At 37.6% G+C, this 26,797-nt stretch overlaps 1 protein-coding gene across 1 annotated transcript; it reads right to left on the bottom strand.

Moving 5' to 3' along the window:
- Positions 1-1,991: 1,991 nt before the first annotated feature.
- On the bottom strand, positions 1,992-26,154 carry LOC23687418 (A disintegrin and metalloproteinase with thrombospondin motifs 16). The gene is made up of 7 exons (XM_021844883.1): positions 25,526-26,154; positions 12,217-13,052; positions 12,030-12,158; positions 11,850-11,969; positions 3,045-3,180; positions 2,448-2,966; positions 1,992-2,388 (listed from the first exon to the last, which is right to left on the bottom strand). Exons 1-7 carry the CDS (start codon positions 25,946-25,948, stop codon positions 2,137-2,139), a joined length of 2,415 nt encoding a protein of 804 aa, XP_021700575.1. The 5' UTR covers positions 25,949-26,154; the 3' UTR covers positions 1,992-2,136.
- Between the last annotated feature and the right edge of the window lie 643 nt (positions 26,155-26,797).

The raw sequence follows: 26,797 nt of genomic DNA on the forward strand, positions 1-26,797 counted from the left end.
TATTGGGGCGCCTTAAACCTCCTTCCTTTTGGCTGTCTTGGTAGTGTCATTCTAAAAACACGCCAAGCCATTCCCATAGAGAACGTTAGCCACAAGGAATGAAGTTTCAAGTAATACTGTTTTATATAGTATGCCCTCTTCAACATCTAACCCAATTTCTCTCGCCGTTCCCTTACGGTACCTATCCATCTAGTATTCATTGCTTTCTTCTCCATGCTCCCTCTTACTTCGAGCAAAATAGACCGATATGCCAGTAAACAAATTCAAAATATAGAAAATGGCAGTTAATGTTTGTCATTATAACCTAATAATACGGACAGATTTTTTATTTTACAATTTAAATTTAAACACTCTTCCGCGGCCGCGGAATGTTTGTAAAAGCTCAGAGGGGTTGCAACTTTGGAAAGGTTGGAAACCACTGGTGTAAATTATTGTTTGAGCATTCGAATATCTGGTTCTCCAAATTGGTACTCTTGTAAATTTGAAAAGTGGCTTCGATTTATCTTGATCTTAATGTTCATTCACAAATTTCATGACACCGAAAATTATCATTTTTGACATCGCTCACCCCCTTAAAATGCTTTTTGAGTGAATATTCTACAAAATGTATCTGTACGAGCTTTAACATCATGATGACACCCACCCATCCCCTTAAGCGTAATTTTTAAACGCTGTGGTGAAGACAAGATCATTATCTATTTCCTAATGGTGTTGGTTTATAAGTTCATTCCTTCATTTGCTCTGAAACAATGAACTATACGTTTGGTTACCTAAGGCATTTAGGGAGTAATCATAAATTATACGAGATCCTTTTAATTGTGTATCGAACGAAATGGAAGAAGAAAATGAACTATATTCAAACTTTTCGTGTATCGATATACTTGTACCAGTGGAAAATCTTGTCGTCCATTCGAAAGTTTTTATTGCGTCACAAAGGAAAAACTTATGGAATTAATTATTATGTTACATCTTAGAAAAACACTAGTTTTAGTTATTCCGTGTTGGAAACAAGTAGCAACTAAGAGCAAGTCTCGAATTGTCGTGCAATGACTCAACTCAGCTTAATTAAGCAACTTTGTCCTGTGGATAATATCCGTACTGTAAATTATCTCTCAATATACAATACCCCAAGCTGATTATCACTAATTACAAACCACTAGCAAGTCATAATTTCGGTCGCCTGCATCAGCACCACCCCCGTCATTCACAATTAGCATTTCGGTTGTTCTAGAGTCCAAATCGATACCGATATTTGACAGCGTAAATATTTAACTAAACTGGATCACGCAAACACGATACCAATTGGAAATGATTGAACCATCTTGTTACTGTGAACGGTGAATCGAAACGATAAAGATGTTGTCGTTGGGCGAATTGCGTTGTAAACTTGCTAACTACCATTCTAAAATGTTGAACAAATGTTGGCATTGCAAAAAATAAATAATATTTCCAAAGCATGTTACCATTCGAGGAAGAATCTTTTGAGCACTAACAAGAGCAACGAATTTTGGGCACGTGACTTATGTGTTGATTGGTTTTACCATTACTACAGTTGAATACTGTTAAAAGACATATCGATATCTTATCAGTGTGTTTGAGATAAAATGGGAAGATATTGGCTTTTTATTCACTATTACAAGCTGTTGAGCAATGAAGCAGTGTTTCAGATATGCCCATCATAACGTTTTTTTTTTCATCCACTTCTTCTTGGCATAACGTCATGATTGAGATGAACTATGGATAGGCTAGAATGCTATACCAAATCTAATCCAAATCCAATCCAAACCCAATACAATATCAAACGAAATACAAAAAACAAAACTGTTCTTTATATAGTATGTAATTCAATACATTTCTGTAGAATATTTTTATCAACCTTTCTCGTAGCTTATAAGGAAGCACTCACTCTCCCTGTTCATCAACCCAAAATGGCCTTTGTTCGAATTTATGACGTTCTTCAATAAACACTGCACAGAGAGAAAGAAAACATGTTTTGATACAAAAAAAAACAGCCAAGTGCCTTGCTGTTGGATAATTGTATTTATCTAAGTGATATTTGCACATTTTCATCACGCGATAAATGGTGAGCGATGTTGCCATGGACGAATGAAACGTGAGTTACGCTAATAAGGTGAATCAATACCGGTGAGCAGCCTTTTTGACCTCTTCCGGAAGTTCCAGATAATCATGATCTGGCCATTCTCCGTCGTCTTCGTGATGCGTGGGGCGATAGTTCCAATGATTCAGTAATGGTCTACGATTGCGATCTATAGATAGGTAATTAGATAATTCGTTGTCCAGGAAATGTGTCCTGATTGGCAGGGCGTTGCCCGGAATGGGGATGTCTTCGGTTAAGGCCCAGATTGAGATTTTGGATGTCTTGAAATTCTGAAATGAGTGGAGATATTTGTATTGAATGAATTTTCGAGAATAAAACAGTAAAGTACTTCAGGAAGACAATGATGCTGTTGGCAGTAATAATTAGTTGATCCTTCAGAATAGCACTTAGTTCCATCTGGGAAGTACGAATCTACACCAAGATCATTCAAATCAAAGCGTGGAGCGTAGTATGCATCGCTATCTGCTCGCTTACAGTAAATGGCACAGCTCATCCAAAGACGATGTCCATCGTGCGGTCCTTGGATACCAGGTCCTGCAGGATCCAGTCTCTTCAGCAGCTTACTGAATTCTCTACATTTAATACTCGCGTAAATATCGATGGGTTGTCGTTTATTCGAGCAAAGCTCTTCATCGTCACAAACCATCACATCGTAAGCACTTCCATCACATCCTTCATCCGTATTGACCGGTTTCGGATTGTTGCATCTTCTGGTACGCTGTTGGAATCCTCTCGATTGCGCCAAGCAGCCAGAGTTGCAATCTCCAACCGTCCATTCGCTCCAACCTCCCCGGACAACGGAAATGGGCTTTTTCTTCTGCTTCACACAACTTCCTCCAATACACCACTAGAAAAAGCGAAACGGGCGAAAAGCATTATGATGGTGTACAACGTGTTGCATGCCGCAAGGCGAACTAAAGCTAACCTTACTTTCACCACAGTCGGTGCCTTCCAGGGCAGGTCCGGCGAAATAGAATCCAGTGCGATGGGGAGTTCGACATTGAAGATTTTGGCAAATTCGCTCCAGCCCAGATGTCGGAACGGCAATGGCATCGTTGTCGCTGGAATTCGATCAGTTTTGTGAATAAATTCTCATTTATTTTAATCAAAATATTTTGGTTAATATAAAGGCTTTAGTAGAAGCTACTTGTTGGCCCGGCTATTTAATTATATAATGCAGGACTTTCATATAAACAGTTCATTTGATATTCTTTATAATCGAAAGAAACATTTTAAAGTTTTTTCATTAATTAGTTAATGACTTTGACACTTCCATAGTTATTAACTGAGAGCTTTCTTCGCCAAAGTTGCCATTTTCGCATTCGTATATCGTGTGGCAGGTACGATGATACACTATGCCCAGGGAAGTCAAGGAAATTTCTATTTCGCAAATATCCTGGACCGACCGGGATTCAAACCTTCAGCATGGCTTTGCTTTGTAGCCACCGACTCTAACCATTCGGCTAAGAAGGGCCTCAATTCTTCCAATATAACACATCAATGTCTGCAGGCATCCCTAAAACAGTTATTCGAAGTACCGTAATCCGGGGTAACATTGACCAGTTTTTGGGATATTTCTTAAACTGTTCATTTGAAAATGCAAATGTGGCAAGTTTTATATTTTTAAAACAAGTACTGGCACCCACCGCTCGTGACTGTATACTATATTTCAGTTTTGAAAATATTTATGTAAGTTTAAATAAATGTTTTAAGTGATTTTTTGATTTAGCTGATATGGGGTAACATTGATCACCCATGTAAACAACATTCGATAATGTTGAAAATGTCGATGCTTACTTAAATCATGGCCCCTGAAGCCGAATATGAAGACCAAATTCTAACAAGTCATATGCTTTTTGAGTTATTTCAAAAATAAAATCACTTTGAACCGCGTAATACGCCTAAAGGTAGGCAATTTCCTAAGGAAATTCTGCATTCTTAATAGTAGTTCGTTAATGTTACTAAATTGAATAAACTTATTAAAGATTTGACAACGGAATCGTTTTCGGCGATGTCATTTTTAGCAACAACCGCATTTTCTATGCTCATAGCATTTGCAGAACTCATGTGAGACATGAATCTTCGGTAGTGTCATCCATAGTGATAAAATTAATTGATTCAAAAAGTTGAGAAATTTACGCATAAAAGAAACGCGATTTTCGCAAAAACCTCAATTATTATTAGCTTATGAATGTAAGAAGGTGAGACACCATTCATGCTTTGAAAATATTCTATAAATAAATGATGATTCGAAGTTTTTACGAGAAGGGTCATACTGATCAATGTTTCCCCGCTGATCAATGTTACCCCGGATTACGGTATTCCTTTAAGGAACCCGTCAGATTTTTTTTTTTCAAGCGAATGTCTGAGGGTTCCTGTAGATTTTTTCAGGATTTAGTTTTAGATATCACCCGTTTATTTATTCTATCAAATGGAAAAAAGTACTGATACACAAAGCAACAATTCTTGAATTTTATCATAACAATTGTTGCAATGATTCGTGTGTAAACTACTCCACAGATTTCTCTAGTTTTTTTTTTTTGGATTCCTCTAAATACTTTTCTAAGAGTTCCTCCAATGAAACATTTAATTTCTCAACAGATTCCTTCGATTATTTCCTCTTAAGTTCCTTTATGAGTTTTGCTCAAGGTTTCCGAAATACTGCCAATGTTTATTTCAGGACACAAGTTAAAATTATTCCAAGATTTTCTTCGAAATTTCATTCTTATTTATTTTTTTAAGATATTCCTTGAGACATTCCTTCATAGTATTTTTTCCGGCAATCTGCCATACATATTCTAGAATTCCATCAAGGAGTCTTTCATCCATATCTTTGGAAGAATTTCATTAAAGATCTTTCATGAAACACATCTAAGAATTTCTCCACATTTTTTTTATCAGGAAAGTCTTTTAAAAAACTGTATACATTCCTTTACTATATTTTCCGAAATTCCTTTAGGCATTTCTGTCATTTCAGAATTAATTTCAAGAATGCCACATAGATCTTATAGAGGTTCTTATAAGAGCTTCTCTGTGTTTTTAGAAACGACGCATCCAAAATATTATACATCTTCTTCTTCTTATTTTCTTCTTCTTCTTCTTCTTCTTCTTCTTCTTGGCATACGTCCTCACTGGAACAAAACCTGCTTCTCAGCTTAGTGTTCTTATGAGTACTTCTACAGTTATTAACTGAGAGCTTTCTTTGCCAAAGTTGCCTTTTTTGCATTCGTACATCGTGTGGCAAGTACGATGATACTCTATGCCCAGAGAAGTCAAGGAAATTTCCATTACGAAAAGATCCTGGACCGACCGGGAATCGAACCCAGACACCTTTAGCATGGCTTTGATTTGTAGCCGCGGACTCTAACCACTCGGCTAAAGAAGGACCCTATTATACATACATTTTCCCAAGAACCTAAAACATTTTCTTTAGATTTTGTTGACTCTTTTGGCAGATTTTGCAAATAAATTATAATAATAAAAATGAGACCCAAAGGAAGCATTAAATATATGAAGTCCTAACAAAATCCATGCACTATGTTCTAATGTATCCTTGAGAGAATTCCTGTTTCAATTTTTGGATGAATTCTCAGGAATTTTTTTTAGGAAATCACAGTATTAATTCCTGAAGAAACTTCTGCAAGAAGATTTGGAAAAACTTTATTATAGTATCAGGAGGAAATCAAAACATTAAATTTTAGGGCCTTCTGGTTAAATTCTTGAAACTTGAAACTCTCGAGAACTTCCGAATTTCAAAAATCTCTATTTATATATATTATAAATTCTTGCATTATATTACATTATATTATATTATCTTCTATTATATTTTCTTTTTATGCGATACCTGGGGTATCCCCTGTCCCAGTCTTGCTACGCCCATGCGCTCCATTGTAAAAGATCATTTGTGTAGAACAGGGAAGAAAATATCTATCTTTAGGGAAATCTACCAGGTCTGGATTTTGTGTATTCATTTCAGAAAAGACTTTAGCATACAGGATGTATCAGGATTCCTGAAGAAATCACTCGGCTGTTACAAAAATATCAACGATTACGAAGAACTTCAAGATGTTCTTGCTTTTAATATTGTAAACTACGAGCGAGTTTTCAACCTAATTAAACTAGATTGCTGGGAAGTTTAACTTTTTCAAAACACTATTTTTGCGAGAATTATTATTAATGCGGGGCACGATGTACTGCTTTTAGGGGAAAAACGTACCATAACATTGAGGCATGATGTACTATCGTGTTCTAAACGTAATTATATTTATCGGAAAAACACGAGTTTTCGATGATTTTCGCTTTCAATATGATGTAATTAGTTTAGCTTATAGCTTAAACTGACTACTATCAATAGTTGATATTTCGTGATTGAGTGAAGTCAGTGAAAATACACAAAGAATCGACTAGAAGTTCGACTGAGATTAGCCATACTCGTCATCAGTGTGTATAATTCACTGCTTCTATTTAGACAGTGGGTATTCATCATAATTATCCAGGAACTTCCCAAAGTATTCGTGTATGAAGCACTCTAAGAACATCTCCAGAAACTAATTAGGGGATTTTTCTTATAATCCTTCCCTCTGTTTTTTCTCATATTTTTTCACCTGCTAGCATTTTACACGCAAAAAAATTGTTCGGTAAAAACTACCATTTTAGGGGGTTAACTTAAGCGCTCGCACCGGCAATTTTCAGCAGACCAAAAATGCGTTTGATTTTACCATGTCTGCATGCGAAATCAGATGGACGAAAATGATTTCTGTCAAATGTACCAGTAATGTGGTGGAATGTACTACAAACATGGTAAATTGTTCTGAAAATCCATGGTAGTTTTAAGAATGGGCGTAGTCAGCTAGAATAGTAAATTTTACCACAGATTTTTTTTCCCGTGTAGGATTTTTTTATGATTCTTGTAGAAATTTCTTCAGGAGCTCCTGAGCAAAATCATTGCCAATTTTCCAGGTGTACCTCGCAAGAAATCTTGTTAGATATCATAAGGGATGTTCAAAAAGCTTTTCTAGTAATTTTGTAAATCAAAAACTGGTTCTTCATGACTTTGAATCCCTGTAATTTTGGTTCTTCTGGACTATCGAAATAACTCATGAATGACCACCGGAGATACTCGTATGGTGCGATATTAAAGTTTTTGTACCAAAACTAGGCATGCGACGGCTCAATATTCATGATTTTGAATACCATTGACTCTTCTAGTTCAATTATAGCTGAATGAGCACTTTGGCTCTTCGATATCACCGAAATAACCCAGAAATAGCCACAGGAGATACCCGTTTTTGAACCAAAACTAGACATGCGACGGCTCAATTTTCCAGATTTTCTGAGCACATGATCCATCTCACACAATAATGAATGGAAGTCCAGTCTGGTCCTTTGCTGTCACTGAAATAAACCGGAAATAACCAACGAGGCATTCAAAGGCCCAATCTTCTAGTTTCCCAGCATTTGACACATGTCACACAATATCAAGTGGTTTGTCGCTCTGGTTTTTTGTTGCCACTGAATTTCCCAGACATTATCGCAAGAGGAATCCGTATAGTGGAACACATTTATGAATCTATGACAAAAGGTCGAAAGGACAGAAGCTCGAAAGACAAAAGGTCGAAAGGACAAAAGGTCGAAAGACAAAAGGTCGAAAGGACAAAAGGTCGAAAACGGTTTGAGTGGTGGAAAATTTTTTCTTCTTTGAAAAAAGATTTTCGACCTTTTGTCCCTACTTTTTTGTTCTTCGACCTTTTGTCCTTTCGACCTTTTGTATTTCGACCTTTTGTCGTTCGACGTTTTGTCCTTTCGACCTTTTGTCTTTTGACGTTTTGTCCATAAACCGATTTCTCCAGTGTTCATTTCTGGTCTATTTTTGTGTTTAAAGCACAAGGAGTTAGCGAAAAACGTGCACCGGGATCCGGGATGGGTCGCATGCTCAAAAAAAAAAAAAATGTCCCACAATACCGGTATCTCTGGTGGCCATTCCTGGGTTATTTCGGTGGTCACGAAGAGCCAAAGAGCTCATTCAGCTATTATTGAACTAGAAGAGTCACAGATTTTCAAAATCATGAAAACTGAGCCGTCACAGTTTTGGTGCTAAAACTTGGTAGTCGCATATTACGGGTTTCTCGGTGGCCATTCCGGTGCTCCAAAAAGACCAGAACAACCACCCATTCGTCCTTTTGGCAAAACACATCTAAACATAGAAATCGTGAAGAATTGGACACAATTCATTTGATTTTGGGGCATAAATTCGAGTAATTTCATCGAATTGTCCAGATTGGCCACCTTCCGGGACTCCAGGAACCGGTTCCGCATGGACCATACTGGACCGAATTTCAGAGGATGAGCGCCGGTATCTGATGTGAATTACATAAACAAAACCGCGATGGAAACTTATTTTTCGGATGTTCCAGGTTGCCAGCAAGCATTGGAAAATTCACTCAATCGCCCGAACGCCACCGATAAAAAATAGCAGAAAATCTGCTGCTACCGAACATTCAGTGATTGTTGAACCGTATTGGGTGAAGTGTAGCATGAAAGCGTCGAAACCGATTGTATAAAAGCGAGAATCGGAAGAAACACGAAAAGAAGTGAATACCAATACCGTCAAGCAACCATTCACCGTGTATTTAAGAAAAAATTGCACTTCAAAAAATTATTATACTTTTCCGAATAATTTGAAGCATACTAGAATACCACTACGTAGCGTGCAATTATATCATAATTCAGGGAAAAATCTGAAACTAGTGATGAATAACAAAAAACTACTCAAAAATTATGTTTGAAAATTTCATGTTAAGGTCGCCTCGTACCGTTCTATGTCACCATTTACCGTGCGTATAGTTTTCATCATGATTTAATTTTGTATCTTGAAGAAACGTTGTTGATGGAGCAACTATGTTGCTAGTAGTGTGCGCACTCATTTTTAAGAGTATTCAAATCTTCATTTACAACAAAAATCATAAAAAGTATAAATATTTTCTAAATAATTATTTTTTTATTAAAATCGTTATAGGAGGTTTGACTGTATTGTCCAAACCATTCCATATTCACTCAAAACTCCATATGAAGCATTTTAATCACGACATTACAATAAATCTAATATTACACTGCGGAACACGTTTTTGTCTCCAGCACCAAAATACCGCTATTCACTTAATTCAGGGTTGCTGAATCCATTGCCGTTTTCAGAAATTTCATAGCACGTCTAGTTTTTGAGATATTCACTGTTGAAAATGCAAAAAATGACTATTTTAGCCAACTTGCATGCAAGTTTGCCAGCTTGTAAGGTAATATATTGACTTAATTTGCCACAGCATTCAAACTTTATGTGTATAACAATACTTATCATCAAAGTTTGTAATACTTTCGATACGGAAAAGTTACTTTTTGATGGTTTAGAGAATTGTTGTATTTTGCCATATAGAAGAAACGAAGAATTTTGTATGGAGACTGCAAGCATGACGAAAAAATCGGTTTAATCGAAATTCAATCGCGCAATTTTAATCAAATTATGTCTGAAATGAAAGTTCAAGTTCTATTTTGCATGTTTGGTGAATTAGATTACAAAAAAGTATGATTAATTGTACTTTAAATTTCATGTAAACATTAATAAAACCAGTGTTTTATACAACTTTGGCGACCTGTAGCTAAAAATTGTGACGTGCTGGAACATTTCTGAGAATGGCACCAGATTCAGCAACCCCAAATCTACTAGAGACACATAATTTGATCCTTGAGACAGGCAAAAATGTCATTTTTGTTACTCTGTGTTACCGAATAATTTCATGCTTTTAACAGTAATGCACGGAGTCCATTTACCGTGCATTTGGGTTTTGACTGAAACACAGTAAAAAAATTCTAAATTTCATAAAATCTGATCGCTCATACGACGAAATACATCTTATTAGTGGTATCTACAGTGAAAACATTTTGAAATTTTGAAAAATTTCATACTCTAACGTTAAAATGAAAAATGTGATTTTTTGGCGTTCCTACTAAGAGTGTTGAAAAATCTCATTAACAAACAGAATTCACATGATTTTGACTACATAAACTAAGTTTTTCAAAATGCTTTATAACAAAAACTACTTCATTTCGTCAGTTTTATCTTATTTTCCTGATAAAAGAATAATTTGTGAAAATTGTATGAGTATTCTGTAGGAATTTGTATATGTGAACGGTGAATGGAGGCCGCACGGTGACTGGTGACTTAACGGTACACTTGTATCTGCGAGGCACGGGTGAACGCATTTAGCTGAGCGGATTCAAACTAACTGAATCATAGGCCAGGAGAAGTGGATGAACTTGTCATTCATTTTTCTGTCAATTCTCATACAAAATCTACTTTTTCTCTGACAGAAATTCACTCTAGGTGAACCACTTCCCCTGGCCTATTCCGTGGTGTGGATTGCCAGTCAGTGAACACTCATCAGCACTCAAACCCGACTGCCTCTCAAACGGAATCAGAATGTAAACAATCATTCGGTATTTCATTCGGCTACAGAATCGGTAGCGACTTAAGGTGAATCAGTTTGGAATCAACTTTGAAGATAGTACTAAAACTTGAAAGGCACAAATCTCGCGAAGAAAGCATCCAACAACAGTGCACTTTTTATTTTGACTTTGTGCACTGGCAGAAAGTTTAAAATAAGAAGATCAGAAAAGTTTGCCAACTATTTCTCCAGTTTAGTTCCTTTGAAAACGTGAGTAGGGACACAAGGCGGCCATTGTGCCGGCCATCTTTGGATTCCGAGATGTTTCACCTTAATCAGTTGCCTTTTTTGTTTCGCTCAGGCTCAGTGCTCGTTGAAGAAGCAGAATGGGCACAGGAAATTGAAACGTTCGGCTTTCTCGCTCTCGACTGTGCGTGGAAGCGAGTGATGGAAACGCAATAACTGAGTGATTGTTTCCCATGCTTGGTTGCCAGAACCGGATATGAATAAGTAAATGATTTGACAATCTTTATTTGCATTCCACGTCCACAAACTCATAATAAAACCTCCACAGATTTTAGAAATTTCTAGAACATTGCAAACTTTGTTTAACTAGACATTAAAAAAATATTAGTTTTCCTATAATTCTCTGAAGAAAACAACCCTCTCGAAATAATGTATAAATAATGAGTTGCTGGTGTAATTCTTCGAGGAGGAATTGATAAAGCGTTCTCTGGAGGAATCACTGTAGAAATTAATCGTGGAATCAAGAGATGATCTTCTAGGCGATTCCCTGACTAAATTTCGATTTTGAAAAATTCGAGAGGAATCCTCTCTAACTCACGTGATACTAATTGGAGAAACTCCTAGATAGATCGTCGTAAGAATTTCTAGAGGATTCATTGTAGGAAGTCTAGAGGGAAATCTTTTAATGGGAAATTACTGGAGTCACCGTTCAAGAAACTCCGGGATGAATGCCTGAAATAACAATAAATACAATTCTGGAGAAATACTGATGGCAACTCCGACAGAATTCTTTTGGAAAACTCCAGTAATGGTTCCTCGAGAATCCCCTGAAAGTTTTACTCAACAATGTCTTGAAGGATTGCATGGGGAATCGCTTGAGTAATTTCGAGAGGATTTTCTGGAAGAAATACTTTATGAATCACAAGTTCTAGATTATAGAACTAATTTCAAAAATGGTCATTGTGCGTTAAATTTGTGTATAATTTATACCTTTGAGGTCGTTCACTCTCCCTTGATAGAGAATTTTGGTTATTTAATAGCATACTTACACCAGCAAAACCTCACACTGCTTTTTGGAGGTAAAAACTTGCCCTGGATATCCTTGGTACTTCCAGGCATCCAGTTCTTTTTTAGTCTTCAGAGGTGCATCAAATAAGCAATCAGCCCATCTGCAAATGAAAACCTGCTTTCAACTCATGGTTTCCTACAGCTTATGCTTGCGTACTCACGTCAACTCACGGATTGCTGCTGCACTGCAACTAGACCATGTCGTTTCACCCTGCGTTCCCCTCGACGGAGACATCACGTATCCATCCTTGGCACAAATGTTCCCCGCTGAATCATGATGCATGCCTAAACTGAAAACATAATTTATTAGAACTATTCATGTTCTTGCACCTAAAATCAGCAACAAACCTATGGCCAATTTCATGCGCCGCCACATATACCGAAGTGAACCCTGCGGAAGGGTATGGTTTCCCAAAGACGCTTGTCGTACCAAACTCTGCAATTACACACGAATACTTTCCTAAGCAGATACCTCCGACCGTAGCCAGACCCATTGTCACGCCATTTCTCCGTCCATTCTCGATTGCATAAAAATCCAGACCGGAAACGTAAAGTGCCAAATCCCAGTGATTGGCATCGCTATCGTCGCCTTTATTCAATTTATTCTGATACAAGCAGAACGAATCCAGCAGAGATTCCCGTTCTCCCCTGTAGTGCGGCATGTCGTCCGGTTGCCGTTTCATTACTTCCAAATAAACCACCGTAATGTCCACGGGAGTTCCCAGCGAGGGATGGTGATAGAGAGCTTGTATGGCATTTACATACGCCAGAATGAAGTCTTTCAGTTTGAGATCATCGTTGTCAAAATGAGGCGCGAATATCCTGTAGGCGGCTTCGTCAAAGAACAACCCCAACTCGATAGTTAACTTGCGCAGACGAGATGTTCCGCTGAAGCCAGACGGTCCGTTGAGATCTTCCAACTCTTCCAGATCATCGAGCGTGTAGTTTTTCTCGTTCAGAGTGTCTCCGAGGAGGTGAATATCTGATCGGTTTGCAATCGCAAGCAAATTCTTACGATTTATTAAATCATCTGCAAAGATGACATCTTTAAGCGAAGTCTTTTTGACTAGGTGGAGATTTTGAGATTCCACTATTATTTGGGAGAACAGGGGAATAAGACTGCGCAGGCGACTGTTCAATGGTTGAATTTCCAAAGTTTGGTTCGGGAGAAAGACGATGCCATGCTGTAATATAGAATAACATGCATGCAATGAGTGAGTAATGAAGATGAGGAAATGAATACGATAAAACATCGTATTGTTATACTGCACTATAATCATGCATGATCGTGAAACTTTCCACATATAAGCATCGCATAACGCAAAAGGTGATTCCGTTATACGTACAATCTGGTTGTCTGGGTGCTCATTCGCAAGCAAAGTTTCTACCGTCGGGTAACCGTTTGAATCTTTTAATTTCGAATGAGTTTTCGCAAGGAAAATCCTGTACCGTCATTGTCGTAATTTAAGTAATTTCAGTTCTTCCCCTTCAAATTGCCTTCCTACAAGCAATCGTTTAAATTGTTTCAAATCAAATGCGAATACCCCTGCCGCTTCAGAAAACTCCTATTGCGTCTATTCATCAACGAATAATCCTAATAAAAATCATCAGAAAATGCACCTGTTACGTCTCAGACCGCGTGAAAGGATTCAATAAAAACACATCCGATCGGGTTCGTAGTACACTCCAAAAGCCATCCTTTATTTGACATCTCTCCCTATCTCTGAACCTATCATATACAATCCATGTCACCCTATAGCTGAACTCATTATGTCGTATTCCCTCGTGACTGAAGTTATTTAACACTTGTGATCAATACATCACACTCCTCCTTTCCTTAGAAATCAACGACATTGATTAATATTGTAATCTTGTAAGTACCCTGGTTTCTTTACTATTCTTCTTGAACGCTGTTTCGATCCCTGTTCTGATTGCTCATCTGGATTATCGATTTCCTGATTAATAACAGTTCCTGAGTTGTTTGCTACGGTATCTTCTTCGGGAGCTTCTTCTTCTTCGTCAGATGTTTTGTCACGATTACCGGTTTGACTGGTTGCCAATAGCTTTGTGTGAGCAACGTTCCTGTGAATAATCCTGTTCGATTCTTTTGACTGTAAAGTTACATCCGGTCCAGAGCGGTCAATAATTGTCCATTCTTCTGGGCTAAACGTTGAGGCCAACTTGTTCTCTTTCGTCATCCTTTTCACCAATACACAATCGCCAACCTTCAATTCACTTCGTCTAGCTCGCCGGCGATTATCGGTATAGTCGGAACTCTTTTGCTTCAATATCTTGTCCCGATCTTGTATTTCTTCGACCAACTTGTTTGGCCGAGCAGCAACTGCTGGTAGTTTATCACGGATAATTCTACCAAACATGAGGATCGACGGAGCAACTCCTGTTGTTGTATGTGGTGTTGAATTATACATTAGAATGCTCATCCTCAAGTCCCATTTCCATTCGGTTTCCTCCAGTTGGCTTATTTTCAAATGTTTCTCAATCATCCCATTGACGCGTTCCACTTCCCCATTTGCTTGCGGCCAGTAAGGAGTGGTCCTTCGATGCTCAATCCCGAACTGTTTGCAAAACCTTTTCATCTCTTCACCCGAAAATTGGGGTCCATTGTCGGTCTTTAGCGTCTCTGGAAATCCAAATCGGCAAAACGTTTCATGGAACGCTTGGACGGTCAACGAAGCAGTGATCTGCTTCATTACGATCACTTCGATAAAACGGCTGAAATAGTCGACGATGACAAGAAGGTTATGTCCCGATGGAAGAGGACCTACAAAATCAGCTGCCAGATCCACCCAAGCTCTATCTGGCATCCTTGTGTTCTTCATCGGTTCCGGTGGATCAAGGGCAGACACAATTGTACAGGACTTACAACTTTTGACTATCTTCTCTGCCTGTTTGTCCACAGCAGGCCACCACACCTTTTGCCTTAACCGTCTTTTCATAGCGACGATGCCTGGATGTGACTCATGAGCTATTTGTAGTATCTGCTGTTGAAGGCCCGTAGGTATCACAATTCGTTCTCCTCTCATCAACAGATTCCCTGCTCGGTATAACTCAGACTCAAAAGGTTTGAACATCTTGATCTCTCCTGACCAGTCTCCACTTTCTAGTGCAATCATGACGTCTTGTAACAAGTCATCCCTGTTTGTATGTTCCTCTATCTCTTGAATTGTTAATGCGACAGGGATCGCCGATTCCGTAACTTTCATGATGTACAATTCAGCGTCTGGATCGAAAAGGCTCTGGTTGAAGAACGGCTAGTCTTGAAAGTGAATCTGCAAGATTAGTTGCTCCTGGCTGGTAAATTACCTCGAAAGTGTATGACTGTATTCGCAAAACCCATCTCTCAATACGTGGACAAGGTTTTGAACGATGAGCGAACAGAAAATCCAATGGTTTGCAGTCCGTTATTAATTTGAATTTTGTACCCAGCAGAAACAGTTTGAACTTCTCAACCGCCCACACAAGCGCCAGCGCTTCCCGCTCTGTTTGGAAATACTTTCTTTCCAAATCGGTTAGCGCCTTACTGGCAAAAGCGATAATTCGTTTCTCGTTATCGTGGTTTTCTTGAAGTAGAACAGCCCCAAGACCGGTAGGACTGGCATCTGCGATAAGCAGTGTAGTGTCCCTGGGATTGAAAAACCCTAGAAATCCAACAGACGACAATTCTTGCTTGATAGACTCAAAAGCTCTCTGATGTGTATCTTCCCACTTGAACGGAACGCCTTTCCTCAACAGACCTCTGAGTGAATCGGTTTTGGATGCCAAATGAGGAATAAATCTGCCCACGTATGTCACTAAGCCTAAGAAACTACGGAGCTCAGAGGTTGATAGAGGAGGACGAAATTTCTGAATTGCATGCACGCGACTTTCCGTTGGCTTCACTCCGTTTGCTGATAGGTCATAGCCCAGGAATTGTAGACTTGTCACGTTGTACTGACATTTGTGTTGGTTGAGCAAAATTCCATATGACTTCAAACGGTCAAGAAGAGCCTTCAATCTTCTGTTGTGTTCCTCCCCGGACCTTCCATAAACCATTATGTCATCCAGATATATTACAACTCCTTCTAAGCCAGCGACAATAGTCTCCATAACCTTCTGGAATAATTCTGGAGCCGAACAGATACCAAACATTAATCTTTTATATCTAGGAAAGAAAGTTAAACCAGTAAGTCCTCGTAAATGTGTTTATTTCAGTAACAAAGAATCAAAAATATACATAACGGGTATCCTTTTACCTGAATAGGCCGTATTTTGTCATGAATGTAGTTATTCCTCGGGATCGCTCGGAAATTTCAATTTGATGATAGGCGTCTTTCACATCCATTTTTGAAAAACGCACTGCCCCATCGATTCCTCCTAGCAACTCATCGATAACTGGTAGAGGATGTTTCTCTCGGAGAACCGCGCGATTTGCTCGCCGCATGTCGACGCAAAGTCGTACCTCTCCCGAATCTTTCAATACCGGAACCAGAGGAGACACCCAAGCAGATGGTTCGGTAACCCTTTCGATGATGTCCTGATTCAGCAATTCTTGAAGTCTCTTCTCAACCATTTTCTCCATCGCGATCGGTGTTCTGCGATACGGTTGTTGAACCGGTTGGACAGATTCATCGATTGGGATCTCCAACAATACTCCTTTTATTTTAGGAAACGCATTCACGCTGCCGCTCACAGAATTTACTTCAAAGCCAATTTTGAGTACATTCAACTCTTCGGCCGTTTTTGCTCCAAGAAGGCACTGATGACCACCATCATCAACATAGAATTTCGCATCTGTTTCGTTCGAACCGGCTGCGATTTTAGCTTTGAACATACCGATGAGGTTCAATGGGCTTTCCGAAGCATATGCCTTGAGAACCCTATCCGGTCTACCTTGATCAGTAACGTGTACTCCCGCTTCCTTCATTTGTTCCCATGCCTCCTTAGGTATTATGTTGGCATCGGCACCCGAATCGATGGTCATCCGAATGGTGACTCCTCCTACTGTAAACTGAAACTCGTTGCTGCCCATGGCATAGAACACATAGCCATCGTCCCTCTCCAATAATTTCTCTTTCTCATTCTCTTCAGTTACTGCACGAATGCGCTTTGTCGGTCTACCGTGACTCTCATTTCCGAAACTGTCACTCCTGAACTCTGGTTTGTGTTTACCCAGTCTGGAGTTCCGATCTTGAAAACTTTGGCTGAACTTGAAACACGTTTTAGCAAAGTGACCGTATGCCTGGCATTTATTGCATTGTGCATCTCTAGCCGGACAAAACTTACTGGCTTTCAAATGGCCCAAACGCCCACACGCGAAACATGTCATAACTGTTCCTTGGTTCATTGCCACCTTCACCGGAAATCTTGATTTTGAGCGCAAATTCCTGTCCCTTACCGCTTGAATCCTAGATTCATCGGACATTCCACTCATTTTGCTCATTTGCATTGATTTTGTCTTCGTATCAGCCATAGTAGTTCCCAAAGCAATGATTTCGCTCAATGATCTGTGATCTTTCTTCAAAATTTCAACCCTCAGAGGCTCAGAGTTACATTTTTCGGTAATTTGATCAACAATCATTTCATCAAAATGTTCAGGAGTAAATCCACAGCGTTTTGCTTGGATCCTCAATCGCAAAGCAAAATCAGACAGCCTTTCCATTGGTTTTTGGGCCATTTGCCTGAATAGATAACGCTCAAATGCTATCATACGCTTAGGTTCGAAGTGATCATCTAAGGCTTTGACAGCCACGTCATAATGAGGAGGTTCAGCTACTACCAACGGGACCCGTTTTGCATCCGGAAGGTTGTCGTACAATTCTTGTAAATCTGGCCCTCCCAGGTACAAAAGCTTTGCAAGCTTGTCGGATTGGTCTAAAACTCCGCAAGCAGTAAAATAGCATTCCAATTGCCTCTTCCATTTCTCCCATTCGGATGCCATGCGGTTCTCTTCAATATTCATGTCGAAGGGTCGAACCGGTCTGAATGCTTCCATGACTTTCAACACGCTATCAAAAAATTTACGAATGGATCACAAAATTAAAAAAAACTTTGTTTAGGATATATTTCAAGGAATTGTTTACCTGTTCTTGACCAAACTATTTTGCATGATTGTAGTTAAATTCAGGAAATTAATATTTGTTTTATGTGTATATTATATGAATAGGATCATAATCATTTTACTAAACCCTTACCTTGCAATAATATTTTGTAAAAGTTATTAAACCAATCACTGCTTGTTTTAGGTTGATGTATACAAGAAAATTAATGATAACTGGATACATACATAATATAAATAAAATGTTTACCAACCATAGCTTGAAGTAATTGAAACAAATCAAAGTTTATATATTCTCAGTCAGCATCCCAGCTCGTTCCATGTTCATTAACACAATATTTCGTAAAATAATGCCGTGTGAGTCAATAAAACACTCCCCGCCCCTAGAAATCATTTTTATTATTTTCAGACACTTGTTTTTCTACCATTGATCGATCAAGAACAACAACTTCCGTTTTTCCTCTATAGGTACCAACAGTACACACCTTTCCAAGATCCCTTTCTTTCGGTTCCATACCAACAGTATAGAGGAAACCCAAACAATGCAAGATCTCTTAACCAGCCTTTTTTTTCATTCCCAGCTCACATTCATACCCAGATGGAACCAGCAGTTCACATCTTTCATATTTCCTCAACACCAAACCAACAGTTTGGGGTGGACTCCAAACCAACAGTTTGAAGTTCTTCGTTTCACCAATGAATTGCATTCAAGTTTTCTAAACCAACAGTTTATGAATCGCTAGCTCCTACATCAGAAGAGCCTTTTCGGAACGATAATCTTGAACCAGCAGTTCAGGATTCTCTCTCTAGTTCACTTACCTCCAGTTTTCCATTTGTTTCCGCATACGAGATATCCAAACACTCCTCCATTCTATAACTAATTCTATAACTAATACCACTGTACAATTGCCTCCACTTCAAGAGATTCGTTTGCGCTACCCATTGTCGTTTATGTAGCGTTGTTTTTATCACATAACCTCCTTTTCTTCGCTCGTTTTACTAATTACTTTTCCATTGACATAACCTAATTCCTATCACCCGGAAAACCGGGCGGAACACCCCTTCTACAATCATGCATGTAGTTTTTTTTTTTTTTTGGTCAAGAACTGTGAAATCTCCAAATAAGTACTCACTTGATGTCACTCTTTTAACGAAACTTGTTGTTGCAGATCCGCTTCAAGTACTCCTACGCAAACCGCAGCAATTTCCCGAAAACAAAAAAATTCCACCTCGTTCGCCAAACTGTTACGTCTCAGACCGCGTGAAAGGATTCAATAAAAACACATCCGATCGGGTTCGTAGTACACTCCAAAAGCCATCCTTTATTTGACATCTCTCCCTATCTCTGAACCTATCATATACAATCCATGTCACCCTATAGCTGAACTCATTATGTCATATTCCCTCGTGACTGAAGTTATTTAACACTTGTGATCAATACATCACAGCACCTACTTCTAGTAAAATGTCTATTTCTGATTTTGATTTTTTTAACTGGGGAGATCATAACGAGATCAAAACTTTTTGGTTTATCGTAATGATCGGGTGGATTGAGCGGAGCATGTGGTGTAGTTGCAATCATCATTCATAGTCGTACACACTTAATTTAGAATGCCGAATCTCGGCTAATTTTAATCGAGATCCGCACAACCGAGTAGTTGGCAAACAAATTTCCTGGGATCTCAGGAAATAAAAGCCGAGTATCAGTAAATCATGCTTCGTTGCTAAGCAACCAGACAATTTGTTAGCTGAGTCTCAATTAAAATCGGAAAACCGAGATTCGCACAGCTGAGCTCGTGAAAAAAATCTGAGTGTGTGTAAAACATCAACTTTTTTCGTCATTGAACCTAAAGTTTTTGAAACTTTGCAAGTTTCTATGGAACCACAGCAATGTATTTATACTTTCACAGCTGCCTATTTGCATGGGCGTAACCAGGATTACCATCAGAGAGGGGCAAGCGCAATCGACCTCAAGAATATATTTTCGAATGCCATGCAAAACGATCATTATACACAACCTCTTTACCCTTCCTGCATGAAACGTTGAAAGCCATCCACATCCTTTTCCTTTCTCAATAAGCAAAGTGCAGTTCGAAACACATCTATGTTCAATTTGTTGTCTATAACCGCCTTGAAAAAATCCGGAATAGAAATTTCCTGAAAGTTCGATTGGTGAAGGTCCCATTGCACGTCAGTCAGGCCACGGGATATAATGATTTCATAAAGTTCATCTTAGAATTTTCAAAAATAGGAAATGTTTATAGGAATGACTCCCGAATTTCTTCCTAGGAAACAGACGAAAGTTCCCCCAAAAATCGTCTGCGAATATATGTAGAGATTTTTCCAAGATTTGATTTTGATTTTCCTTTTATGTAATACGTAATGTTCAAGAAGTTTTTCCAGAAACTCCTCAAAGTAATTTATCAAATGGATTGCTTTAAAAACATAAGGCATGAGTTTAAAAGTTCCATACAAACATTTATTAAGAGATCCCCCCGTAAACTATTTTAATGATTTGTTTTTCTGAATTCCACCTAATATATTTTTTAACAGTTAAATTACCAATACATCTTATTTTCCAAATCTGGATTACAATAATTCCTCTTGAATTCAAAGAGGAATTAAATTCGAAATCCTTCTAAAAGTTCATTCAAGGATATTGTCAATGTATTCCCAGAATCGATTCAAGATTTCTCAAGGTACTCTTTTAAATTTCTTTTTCTGGATTTCCCCATAATAAAAACAAATAACATATAACAAATATACAAATACAACAAATATATAAATTTCTTCTAACATTTTTCTTGGCATATACTCAAGATATTTCCTAAAACATTACTCTTGGTAATTTGGCTTTGCCAAAAATTTCTCATGAATACTATGAAAAATCTTTCATTGAGTCATTTCTTATGAGATTGTTTCTATAAACACTCTAGAAATTCTTTCAGAAACTCTTCCAAGGATCTACCAAGATTTTTTTTTAAATATCCTTTGCAGAAACTTGTTGAAGCCAAGAAGCAATATCATAAAAAAAATCCTAAGAATTCTGCAGACTGGTGTTCTAAGAGGCACTCATAGATAAATGATAGTTAACCCTGAAGGAAACATAAGATATAGTCTTGAAAAATCTTAGAAACAATTTCTGATATATTTGTGAAATAATTGCTGTTTGAATATTTGGAGAAATCCCTAGGAAAATCATTAGTTTTATTCTAGTAAAACTGCAGGGTTTACTCTTCAGTATTAATTCTTTAATTATTTTCCGAAAGGACTCTTGAAAGGTTAAAAATCTCGTTTTTTTTTTTACATATTCTTTGATGAAATTATGAAATTTTGGAATAATTTGTTTTAAGATAACTTGGCAGCACTTTTTAAATTCCGTAAAATGTCTACAATATGTTTACGCTTAGATTACACACAAGATATATTGAAGGCTCTTGATAGAGTCGTCAAATGCTCTGGTGAGATCTTGAGCAGATTTGTAATTGTTTTTTTTTTTGTTGGAGAATTCTTCAAGAAGTCAATCGAAACGCAATTATGGTTGAAAAGATTTCTGAGAAATTCATACATAAGCAATTTCCTTCGCATTTTTGTTCTTCAGCCTGGGAGCGGCAACGCAAATCTAAATTCTTTAAATGATTTTTGAAAAATCTTTAACACTCTGATTTTTGAGAAGGACTGTAGGATTTATTACTTATTATTTTAAAGGTACGCAATTCATTATAGATTCGCATGCTGAAAATAATCTTTGCAAATTAAAACAATGTATTAGGGTATTAAGCATTAATCAGTGAGAACCGCAATTTTCCCAGTATTGCAGTGAATTATGCTGATAAAAACCGATGCCAAACAACTCTTTCTCAAAACGGCTTTAGCATTGTACAATTAGATTTTGATAAATCTTGAACTTTGTTTGAAAATAATGCAAAGAAAATGCATCTTGCCGTATTCTCAATCCGTCGTATCGTTTTCATTTGTGTCGCAATCAGTTTCCAGATTCGTCTCACAACTTACGGCTCACTGTGATATATTGAGTGGTCAAAACACAACATATCAATGCTATAAATAAACGTTTTACCAGAGTATAAAGATCTACGGGCATCTCCCTCCATTATTTCAGCATGATGGAATACACTCATTTCCTTTAAAATTCATTGTTCGTCATCAAAATTCAGCAAACATATGAGCGTACAATTATGGCATTTGCTCACAGTGCAGCGAAAACAACACAATCAAAGGAACCGTATTTTTACGTCGAGCAACGCTCACACATTGATAGGCACAAGCTTTTTTTTTTCTCAGTACGACAGATTGAACTTTGTTTACATTCTCAATTTTACGCGCTCGTTGAGGAAATTTCATAAAATTTCGTGAATTATAGAACTTTTACGGCGTGTGATTGGAATGAAATCCTTCAGTAAAGAAGTACGAAGGTTTTCCAAAGTGAGAATGAGTGCTTGGCGAAGTCACACAGAGGGGCGGGAAATAACTTGTATCATAAAGTGGTGTGACTGGTGTCGATCGTTAAGCATTTCTCTTAAAACGTGTTCGTCCGTGCGATTTTGGTAAAAAAGTGTAAAGGCCAGGCATTGCAGAATTCGCTCTCATTTGAGTATGAAGCACGATCGAAGCAAGCAAAGAAAAATATCCCATCTGTTGCGGTCCACGATCGTCATTGTATCGCAAGGTGTAACAAATCTGATAAATGGAAGCAGCGAGCGAGAGCCCCAAAGAGAGAGCGATGATAAAATCCATTTTTCTCGCTTGTTTACCGTTGGGGATAGGGGTTTTTCTTTACTGGCACGATAAACAATCCACGAACTTCCAAAAGCAATTGTGCCTCCCAGGCTTGGACCATGTTTAGAGGGGTTTTATCATGCACTACTATCCCCCCAATCTGATCAAACTTGTAGCAGTAGACGATAAACAGTCTCTCATAATGTGCAGCATTTTATAATAGTTACAGAGAGCGATACGTGAGAGATTCTCTCAATTTTCTCAGGATTCAATCCCTGGTAAAGGCGATAATTGAACTGAAATTATTTAACGAAATACAGTAGTTTTATTGCATTTTTGGTGTACTCGTGTAAAAATCATGACAGCTTTCACAAAAATACACTTGGAAAATGAATCTATGTTGTAGGTAAGTTGGAATATCTGCCGTAATGGAACATTTTAAGTTAGATACGACGAATAATAGCGCTTACGACGAAGTAGAACGAAACCCTATCCTTCATTGCAAACAAGTTGATTTTTTTTTCAGAACGGAGGGGGGGCCCTCCCTGCTCTCCTTTGCCCACCATGCCTATTTGCCCTTTCAATGCACTGGGCAGCAAGTTTATTTGCTTGATATGCCGAAATTGACTCGCAATACATCATTCAACGACATAATTTTTATTTGATGAGTATTGAGTACACTCCAGATTATTTCTCAATTCAATACCCTGATAGCCCTTCTTTTTTTCCTCTTGTAGAAACGCTTCTACGATTGATTTGGTCTTAACTGACTTTAGTCACCTTTGTAGCCGACTTACTCATGCTGATTTTGATTTTGATCATATCCCTACATTCCAAATATCCCATGAAGCGATTCTCAATCCTGTCAGCTCCACTTTTAATTATTTATGAGCTGATTGGATTAAATTTGAAACATACATCGATAGTAATTTTGATGTTAACACTTCTTTGCAAACAAAAATCGTTACTGACAATTCTCTCGAAACTTTAACGATTTCATTATTGAAGCAAGGGGCACTTCAATACCTGAATGTGCAGTAAAATTCTAATCCGTGATTATAGACGATGATCTTTAACTCTTATCTGTTTTAAAATCATGAGGAGAAAGCAATTTCGACGCACTCGCGATCCTGCTATGCCAATTTAAAAAAGGAAAGAAATTAAAAAAGTTTAATTTAAGTGAGAAACAAACATTTTGTAAACAAAATGTCTCTATTGTTTGGAAATTAACTAAAATTAAAAAAAAAAACAACTCAGAAACAAATTCCGGGTTCGAAAGAGGAAAATAATTTATTTTTAACTAATTGTGAAAAAGCTTAAACACTCACAATGCTGTTTGAAAGAGCACATAATTTTAATTTAGGACCCATTAGTCCAATTGAAAATCAAGTTATTCAGGATTTCCAAAACATTTTAAATCAAGAGAACGTTTTCGAAAATTCTTTGGGACTGATTTGGCTGATAATGGTCCACATTAAAAAAAAAAAAAACAAAAATAAGAAAGCCCCTGGTGATGATGGAATTTTTACATCCTCATCAAGAAACTTCTGGAAAGTAGCAGTATTTTTAATTAATTTAATTTTTATTATTTTTTTCAGTTCGCATATATTTCTGACAAAAGGAAATATGCATAAGTTGTACCAAACCAGACAAAAATCTTGCAGAAGCTTCTAGCTATTGTTTAATCAGCTTGCTTTCCTCCATTAATAAACCTCTTAAAAAGGTAATTATGAGCAGAATGATTGTTCACATTAACGAAAATTCAATTTATGCCAATGAATAGCCTGGATTTCGACCTGGACATTCGACTACTCATCAACTTTTACGTGTAACAAATTTGATACGGCACAAATACAAATATAAAGGCCATTTTACAGGTCTTGCACTTTTAGACATAGAAAAAATGTTAAAATATGTTTAATTATTATATTGTTGGAATAATGTGAAATCACAAACTTCAGGTTTATTATCAGAACTCCAAGTCAGATAGACTTCCTGTAAGAGCTGGTGTTCCTCAAGGGAACATTTTGAGACCAATATTATACAATATTTTCCATCGACTTACCTGAGTTACCTCAGGGATGTCAAAAATCTTTCACAGTTAAAAATAATGAACATTACACGTCATGTAAACTTCATTCATGCGATGTAAACATGTCGTCATGTAAATTTAAGTCTGAAATCATGTAAAATATTAAAAGTGAGCTATAACCATTGTTTCGCTTTGAAAATCCCGTTGGTCAATATAGGCCGACGGAACCAGTTTTGGCCAGAGATTTATCTTCGGTTTCTAAATTGGCCAATCGCATTGATTTCTCATGAGAGTGGCCAAATTGGGAAAATGAGTCACATAGAATATCCAATGTGGTGATGTAAAATTATTAATGATTTTTGACAAAAATCGCAGCAATCCTTTATCGCCACGATTAATGCGTTATATATTTAGGATAAGTTAGGTTCAGTTCTTTTATCTTATAAGCAGTTGAAATCAACTCACCTGTCGAAATTCTGAACTGCTACGGCAAATGAAATGTAATATGTTGTTGACAAAATGTTAATAAAAGCTTAATTTAGTTTTACCAAATTAGGATGATAGATTTGCCTAACACAGAATACATAGATACAAGAAATAAATGTCATGTTTGAAATGATAATAATAAAAGAATAAAAATAACTTTTCAACAATGTAAAAAACTTTAAAACAAGTATTTTATATTCAATTGAATTATAAAGCCAGCCATGTTGTATACTGTTTCAATGTGGACTAGCTATTTTAATACTAAGCATATTCAAACATTCATGTTGAAGGCTTTGTAGAGCCTTGTTTTTTTTTGTAATACACTGTTATAGTATTGTAATACTTACAAAATTTTGAAAATCACAGCTTGAAACAGCTGCAGATGAATCGTGATCCACATGCAAGTAGTGGCAATCATTCGTTGACCGATGCAGATATTCTTCCGAGCTTCCATTGCCACTCCGCGTGACAAATCTGGTTTTGGTCGTTACTAAGTTTGTCCGTGTTCTCAAATTCAGTCTGAACTCATCACTTTGAAAAGGAACCTTCAACACTATGTTTTGTACTTCACTTGCTTTGGCTTGTGGCTCACTTTTAGGCGAGAATAATTCAAATGTCGGAAGCTCCTTACGATGATCACTGCCAAAATAATAGCTCAATTCACGTTCGTTCATCAAGTGCGGCAATTCATGAAACTCCCAGGACTGCGTGTAGTTCACAGCATAGTACAAAACTATTACCACATCCACCAAAACTCTCCAAACGTACATTTTATCTCCACTTTTAAATTACATTGCTGGAAATATGACTCCCGTCTCCAAACATCGAACTGTCGCGAATAAACTGTCAACCGAAACTGTCTCCGGTCGGTAAAAGTTCCAACAGTTTTATACTTTCGCCCAAAAGAATTCGCTGCATGTATGACCCACACGAGCCTGGCTTCTATGTTTACCGTCATGCATCTCCAAATGTGACGACATTTACCGCAAAACCAGTAGCAATCGGCATGTCACATATTTCCCTCGATACGATATTGCAGTGTACATTTCTCTTTCTCTCCATCACTGGAGATGCACCGTTGCAATTTTTGAATGGTAGCCAAATTGACATGCATTTAAAGAAGGGGATTGTGTTTTATCAAAAAGTACCTAGTTAAACATTTTTTAGCAAAAAAATCTAAATAGGGTAATGTGAAGCTCAGAATCGTTGTTGGCAAGCGGGAGCACCACGAAGAACCTTGAATTCCATTCTGACATTACTATAGGAGTGAGGCGTCGAAGTTGTGCCATGCCTACTAGATCGTTTGATGTCCGATCCGATGTTACATTCTCGTAGTTCTTTCAACAGGCTTTTGATTGTCAACCATCATAACAGGGTTGGAAGACAAGATCTATGACAATGTTCATTCAGTACCACACATCCTCCCTCTTCTCAGGAAAAAAAAAGTTTGAAGTGATGAGTTTTCACATCGTTTCCGTCATCACGAAAGCTGTCAGGAATTCAGGATGTATATTTCACATCGCTAAGAACTTCACCGATGTATACTGTTTCATATCTCAACTGTTCACTTGTACATGCGACTTTGAAACATTTTTCCGCTGTAGGATACCCACACAATC

This window comes from Aedes aegypti, chromosome 2 (assembly GCF_002204515.2).
Source record: "Aedes aegypti strain LVP_AGWG chromosome 2, AaegL5.0 Primary Assembly, whole genome shotgun sequence".
In the NCBI taxonomy this organism is placed as follows: Eukaryota; Metazoa; Arthropoda; class Insecta; order Diptera; family Culicidae; genus Aedes; species Aedes aegypti.